General features: G+C 38.0%; 2 protein-coding genes across 2 annotated transcripts; one reads left to right on the plus strand and one right to left on the minus strand.

Moving 5' to 3' along the window:
• Window positions 1-2,724: 2,724 nt before the first annotated feature.
• On the plus strand, window positions 2,725-4,080 carry LOC111899110 (peroxiredoxin Q, chloroplastic). The gene is made up of 4 exons (XM_023894986.3): window positions 2,725-3,083; window positions 3,161-3,298; window positions 3,442-3,531; window positions 3,733-4,080. Exons 1-4 carry the CDS (start codon window positions 2,874-2,876, stop codon window positions 3,949-3,951), a joined length of 657 nt encoding a protein of 218 aa, XP_023750754.1. The 5' UTR covers window positions 2,725-2,873; the 3' UTR covers window positions 3,952-4,080.
• Window positions 3,832-6,812, minus strand: LOC111899108 (probable flavin-containing monooxygenase 1). The gene is made up of 5 exons (XM_023894985.3): window positions 6,344-6,812; window positions 6,006-6,246; window positions 5,056-5,234; window positions 4,616-4,965; window positions 3,832-4,518 (listed from the first exon to the last, which is right to left on the minus strand). The coding sequence occupies exons 1-5, from the start codon at window positions 6,764-6,766 to the stop codon at window positions 4,176-4,178; spliced, it is 1,536 nt and encodes a 511-aa protein (XP_023750753.1). The 5' UTR covers window positions 6,767-6,812; the 3' UTR covers window positions 3,832-4,175.
• Between the last annotated feature and the right edge of the window lie 990 nt (window positions 6,813-7,802).

The raw sequence follows: 7,802 nt of genomic DNA on the forward strand, positions 1-7,802 counted from the left end.
CTAGAAACCCTAAAATCATGGAGAAGCAGCATTGTTGAGCAAATTAGAGCTTGGAGAGGTGGTTATTGAAGAGATCTTAGAGAAGGAGAGGCTTGGAGCAAGGGGCTTTGCTTGGATTCAAGTTTCATTGTAGTTGGGGGCATTCTTTTGAGGTAATATCTCGTCTTTGAGCTGCTATTTCCTTGATGCATCATTTTGGGGGTATTAGAGATTATATTTGGATGTGTTGGAGTTTAGAAGTTAGATCTAAGGTTGCTACCTCAGATTTGGAAAGGAGAAGAGTTGGAATGCATGAAAGTCCCTGTGTTGAGTGTTGGATGAAGCTATCATGTCCCAAACCTTAGCCCTAATGTGCAAAATGCATAGATCTCTTTGGATTCACGTAAAGTTTGCCACTTTACGTGATGGATGAGTTGTTGGAGGCTAGATCTATGTTTTGGAGCAATTGCATGGCCTGGAATGCTTCTGAATGGATTCAGACCGGTGGTACTTGGCGAGTCACATGGGTGTACTCGACGAGTTGCTTCAAGATGAGCTGGAACTCGATGAGTTGGAAGAACAACTCGACGAGTTGGATGAAGATGGCCTGGAACTCGGCGAGTTGTATGAACAACTCGGCGAGTAGGTTGAAGATAGCCTTAGACTCGGCGAGTTTGTTCTTGGGCTCGACAAGTCTTGTCGAAGAGTCCCAATATTTTCTGGTCGAGTCGAGAATCGGTGAGTCAAGGGATGACTCGGTGAGTGGTATGCGAGTGGACTCAGAATTGTTGAACTCGACGAGTCTCGGGGTGACTCGGCGAGTTAGGTCGCGGATTGAGGGAAGTTCTGAGTATGGGGACTCGGCGAGTCATCGGGTTGACTCGGCGAGTAGAGTCAGTCAGGGGTTGACTTTGACCTTGTCTTTGACCAAGGGTTGACCAGTGGTTTCCAGGGGCATTTTGGTAATTGTTGATTATTGTTTTGAGTTCAGTGCATTAGTGGTTGTCCAGTGGTGGAGATCGTATCAGTGATCGGAGCAGCTTGGGTTATCTATTCAGTCGGCAGTTTCGAGGTGAGTTATCCTCACTATATCAACAGGGTCTAAGGCACCAAGGCCGGCCCTTATCGGATTGAGATCCGGGTACTTGTTATTATGTTACTGCTTTGATATGTTTGCATCCTGTGAGTTAGGATGGTATATGTTAGAGACCTGATTGAGATCGGTATCCTGAGAGATAGGGAGATGCTGTGTTAGTGACCTGTTAGGTCGGTATCTTGGTTAGGATGGTGGTATGTTATGTGATCTGTTTGATCTGCTTGTTGACTGTGAATTGCTATATGATTGTATGTATATGTGCACATGGTTGTTTGGACCGGAGTTGGGTTGAGGCGGGTCCTGCTGTGTGCTGTAGGCCAAGATACCCAGGGCGGACCGGTTGTCCCGAAGGCCCAGCGAGCGGTCCGGATAGGCTGTAGGCGCCGAAAGGGCGGACCAGACGTGCCGAAGGCTCGGAGAGTGGACCAGATAGACTGAAGGCCCGGTGCGGGCGGACCAGCCATACTGTAGACTCAGAGAGTGGACCAGGTGGATTGAAGGCCCGGGAGCGGGCGGACCAATCATACTGTAGACTCGATGTATGTGGATAGACTCGGAGGGTGGACCAGGTAGACTGTAGGCCGGTGCGGCGGACCAGTCACACAATAGACCCGAAGTGCATAGCTGTTCTGTGATCGGATACGTTATGGCATGTTATGCGTGTATGGTATTTGTGGTTGGTATTTTGGGGATATCTCACTAAGCTTTCGGGCTTACAGTTGTGGTTTTATGTTTTTCAGGTTCTTCAGGGGATCGTGGCAAGGCGAAGGCGTGATCGTACCGCTCCTCATGATTTTATAGTGATGTGATTCTGGGAAGTGTGTTGTATTTTTCGGTTGTTACATATGCATTTCATAAAGGCTAGCTGGTAGTGGAGAAGTGTGTTGTGAGAGGACTAGTAGGTGGTAGTCCTCTCACAAACGGTTTTTCTTAATAATGGATTTATAATTAGGAAGGTTTACCTTATTTAAAATGTAAATTTTTGGTTGTGAAAATGAGACGTTACAATAACTCACGTCATGCATCATAAGCGAGGAGCACAAGATCAATGATAAAAGGGATGAATGATTTTATGTTGGTTATACCATATGTTATTTGGTATTGCTGGCGGTTATTGATTTAGATGAGAGAGGGAGTTGAGAATAGAGAAGGTCGGCGACAAGAGAAGTCTGACAAGATGAGAGAAAGAGTTAGAGAATAGAGAAGGTTTGGTGGTAGAAGGATGTGAGAATTAGGGTTAGACGAGTGAAGATATTTTAGGAAGAGATAAGTGATTCAAGATTTTGCTATGATACCATAAAATCAAACGATTTTTCATAAGAAAAAATATATATCAGTCATACACCATTTTCAAATTGCTATACCTCTGATCTTAATATTTTATCGTGCTCTTAAATAAAAATGATGTATAATGAATACAAATTTTCAGCTATAGTGGTCATTTTGATGAGGATCATTAATTTTAATTCTTCTAATGATGTAGTTATTTTTAATGATAAGATTAGCGTTGCTTAAACCATGTTTAAACCACTAATTGCTTGTATTCCATAGTGAAAGAAGTGACAAAGGCAAACCTAGTCTTGTCTCCGGATCCTCATCCACTTTGGGATGCGAAGGGGATGGTCCGCGACCATCCACGTCAATTAGGAAAACCAAACGGATGTTTATGGCAAAGGCAAACCCACCCCACCCAAACCGATTTCGCTTACTTCTCATAGGCTGAAGAAATTTCGGTGAACCCAGCCTATCTATCTTCCTCACCTCTGAGTTTCCACTGCTGTAATCGCAATTCCTAAAAATGGCGTCTTTGGTAAAACCATCTCTTTCTTCTTCGCTTCCTGCCTGTAATGCTACTACTCAAACCCCCAAACAATACCCTTCTGCTAATAATCCCTTCAAATCTTCTCAATCCCATTTCCATGGGCTTAAACTCTCCCTTTCGATCCCATCTTCCTTCTCTTCGTTTACTCCTTTGATTAGCAAGACCTCTCCCATTGTTTCTGCTAAGGTACATTTCACTGATTTCTCGATCATATGTCTACTTCAATATCTCACACCTCTGTGTCTCCGTGTTCGCAATTGCAGGTAAACAAAGGGTCTGTGCCCCCATCGTTCACGCTTAAAGATCAAGATGGTAAAACTGTGAGCCTCTCGAAATTCAAAGGCAAGCCTCTTGTTGTCTATTTCTACCCTGCTGATGAAACCCCTGGTTGCACTAAACAGGTTCGAATCACATTTTCTTGTGTCAATATCCTTAAAGCAAAGATCTTTTCGAAGTTTAAACAACTATTTTGGAAAAAGTATTGCTTATTCTTGGTTACAAAGTATATGATTATATGAACAACGATTTGTTATGTAATCTACAGGCATGTGCATTCAGGGACTCTTATGAAAAATTCAAGAAAGCAGGAGCCCAGGTTATCGGGATTAGTGGTGATGATGCAGAATCACACAAGGTAATAATAATAAGATCAATCTCTAATGTTGCAATTTTATGTCACATTCCCAATTGAGTCCATTACATATTTGACTTTCTTTAAGCTTGGTAGATGTGTACACATATCAATTAGTACACCCAAACACATGTATATCCATAAGTTTGTTATTATTGTTTTAATGCGTAATGAAGTAACATAAGTTTGTTATTATTGTCGTAGGCATTTGCAAAGAAATACAGACTCCCATTTACCTTGCTGAGTGATGAGGGTAATAAAGTCAGAAAAGAATGGGGAGTCCCTTCTGATCTTTTTGGAACATTGCCTGGTAGACAGACGTATGTTCTTGACAAAAATGGAGTTGTTCAGCTTGTTTACAACAATCAATTCCAGCCTGAAAAGCACATTGATGAGACCTTGAAGTTGCTTCAGAGTCTTTAAGGATTTCAAGCTTTTAATTTTGTAATTTGTACAAGAATTATGTTGAGAATCATAAACAAATATCTATATGTATTTATTCCATATCAAGTTTTCTTTACATCCGCATATATATGAGCACTCTTTGAGTTATGGAGTACTCTTTTTATTTTAAGTAATCGCTAATGAACATTGTGAATTTAACAAATTATGTAAGTAAAGAATAAATGGCATAAAGCGTACAAATTTCATATGTCATGTTCATAGTCTCGACTGTTGTAAGGGCTAAATGCTTCAGCCAACCAGCTCTTCTTCCTCCAAGAATTCCATCCCATTTCTTGACATATTTCATCAGTGTGATTAATGCTATAAGTAGATATGCATGTCCTCTTGTAAAACCTTGTGGATTTCTTCATTATCTCCATTTCTGTGGTTATCTGTTCGAGCATCTTCTCTGTAGAAGGTAGCTCAAACTTATCATCAACCAAATTAGCTAACCATTTGCATCGAATCTCTGAAGTGTGAAGATTTGAGACACTTTCCACATAGCCTATGAACGCCATGTTTGGAATTAAAGGATGAATCGTCCCCCTGTCAACATGATTAACACATTTTTAGTATAACAGAGCAAAAATTGGTGATAATGAGGGGAAATTAATCGATGAACATTGAACGATGATTTATTTACCTATATAAAGGAAGCATGCCAGATGGGAATTGAAGGAAGCTTTTGAAGGGTTCAGGTAAGATGTCTTTGAGCTTCTTTTTTCCATCATAACCAGTGGCAAGAATCACAAGATCGGCGTCTAATTTGGTGTTGTCATCGAATTCAACACCACCTTCCGAAAACCACCAGTTGGATGTTTTTTTGAAATTGATTTTGCCCTTTTCGACTTCTGGGAAGAATTTTTCAGGCAAGATTGCCATTTGGCATGATGCGTAGTCTTCCTCAAATGGGTGTTCTGGTTTTAACCCGTACTTGATGAGTGGAAGCTTCCATAGAAGGTAAGATTCGATAATCTTGGATGTTGTTTTTCTCTGTAAGTCAAGGACAAATTAGTCGTTAATTTGTAGTGAAATTAATAATATTAGATAATTATTGAAAATGGGGTTTAAATGTTTAATTACCATTGGGGAGATTAGGTTGCAAAGAAGGTCTCTGAAGATGCCTTGGTTGGGTCTTTGATGGAAGAATTGAGAAAATCTTGTGGAGTAGAATATGTAGAATGGTAAACCCCAGATCGAGTAATGTGGAACAGTCCAATGGAGAGTCCTCACCACCATTGTGCAAGCTTTCCCTTCTTCATCTTTAATTTTCATAAACATCAAACAATATATCAGTTTCATATACACAAAATTTTATGTAAAACTATGTGTTAATTCGGTATTTTAGGGTTTGGACGAATAATATCTGTTTTATCCGTTACATGATACTTTTTGTGACTAGGATTGGTGTAGATTGATTGAGGTTCTCGGAAATTAAGTTTTTTTGGATTTTTTGATGAATGCTAATTCTTTTAAGTTTTTTACCTAATAAATTGTCTAATTGGTTTGGTAGCATAATAGCCTTTATACTATTTTTTTCTTATATAAGCTACTTAATTAATAAATTGTCTAATTGGTTTGGTAGCCTTTGTTTTTTTATATAAACTAATTAATTAAAAAAAGTCAACACTTAACATATATAGACACTTACAACTTGAAGGGTTGTTTTACTAGGAAAAGGTTAAGACTTTCACAAGTATCTTTAAACTAGATAGTTAAAGAGGGAGAAAGCGAGTATTATTGAAGGGTTGAAAATTAGAGGTCTAAAATTGGAAAGTTTTTGAGGAGAATTCTTTAACGGTATGCCTTAAAATGGAAAGTACAATGATAATTTCCCCTTTCCCTTTTCAACTCCATACTCGTCAAACTTTCAAAATCAGCCAATCAACATGAACAAATAGTTTCTTGCTCCAATTTTAGTCGACACGTTTTATTATTACCAAATTAAACGATCCAACTCTTTAGTTAATTAGTTATACTTTTTTTTTTCTTAATATAATTATTAATTGTTAAATGAATGAATAATAATTTACCTTGATTAGCTTCAGCACATTCAACAGCAAGATCAATGGCAGATTTTTTGTAGCCCACAACCACAACCTTCTTTCCTTTCAGAAGTTGTGTAGATTCTTGTGTGTTCAGTTTGCTGTAATCTTGAGAATGCATCACCTTCCCTTTAAATACTTCTGGGCCTTTCTTCATAGGAAACTTTGGTATTATGGGTATATCTCCATATTTCCCAGTACACACCACAATAAACTCAAATGAATACCACTGCAACACATGCATGCAACAACATTAATCTCATTTCTGCATGCAATCTAATACTATTAACATATATATTAAGAGAAAAATAGGAGTTATAGTTAACCTGAATGGTGTCAGAGTTGGTATTATAAACAGCAACTTCCCACATGGGTTTTCCAGACATCAAACTTTGATAAGCCATGGTTTCGTGGTCACCTACGAACTTGATTTCAGTGACCTTTGAATTGAAGTTGATAAACTTGAATAAATCAAAGTGTTTGGCATAAGAGTCGAGATAATCAAGAATCTCAGAATAAGATGGGAAACTGGAGTTATCATCTGTTTGTGGCCAAGGGTAATCGGAGAATTGATAGTCACAACGAGGTGTTTGAAGTTTGGTTGTTCTGAAGGTGCAGTGTTTCCAAACACCACCGATAGAATCGGTGGCCTCAAACACCATTGGGTTGTGTTTGGAAAGCTGTTTAGCGGCGGCTAAACCACTTATGCCACCTCCGATAATGCCAACCTTAGAGAAGATGATTGCCATGAAGTTGAAGGATATGATGGTGATTGATTAAGATTAGTTGATGCGATATGTGTTGTACTTCAATTTCGAAGAGATGCGCATCGATATATATAGCTAAGGTGCATGTGCATCAAAAGTATAAGTGTTCATATTTGATCAGTTGGTCAAAGATATGCTTTGACTTCTACCGAAAAATATTAAGATATAGCTAATTTTAAAATACACTGTAGTATAGTAGTTGTAAATGGTAAATTAAATATTTAACCATTTCTAAATGCATAACTAATAAACTCATTAAGCCTATATAACCAACAACATTTGTAATCTAGCTATAGACAAACCAACATCTTTGAGGGTGTGCGATGGGGACGATCGTACATGGCCCATGTTGTGGTGGGATCTAATTTTACATATGATTCAGTCCACTGTCTAGCAACCGATAATCCGATAATTCAAAGTCAAAACCTATGTTTTATTTGGATTCTAAGAGCTCATGCTAAAATTAAAATTGCTGTGTTTAAAATTAAAATTTGCATTTGGGCTAATGCACATTTGAAGCAAACAAGAACTTATATTTTGTTCGGATTCCAAAATTTCAAATTTACAACTACAAATCAATTGATGTTTTCCTTATTTTTGGTTTACTAATTCCACTAAACTCACCTCCTATTTTTTATTCCGCTTTTGTTTTTCTTTATTATCAACCAGAATTAAACAAGTAGGTATTTCATTATTCGTCGTTTCTGAATCTGATGACATCTCATTTTTATATTCTTATTGTTGTTGCTGATTAACCAAGTAAGACAACAATTACACATAAACAATTAAAGGAGACCAGAGAGCCGGAGTGCAATCAGAAACTATGAAAGCGTTTAAAATATATGAAAAAAGTAAGACAACAATGACACACTTTCCTCATTATTAATTACGAATTCTTTTCAAGTGAAGCTATCAACCCCATCTATGTTTTAAAATAGGGAGCTGATTCGTATACAACAATTTCTCTCCGTACACAACAATTGATGCTTTAAAATGTTGTATTGTACAACTATATAAT

This window comes from Lactuca sativa, chromosome 5, assembly GCF_002870075.4.
Source record: "Lactuca sativa cultivar Salinas chromosome 5, Lsat_Salinas_v11, whole genome shotgun sequence".
NCBI classification, from domain to species: domain Eukaryota; kingdom Viridiplantae; phylum Streptophyta; class Magnoliopsida; order Asterales; family Asteraceae; genus Lactuca; species Lactuca sativa.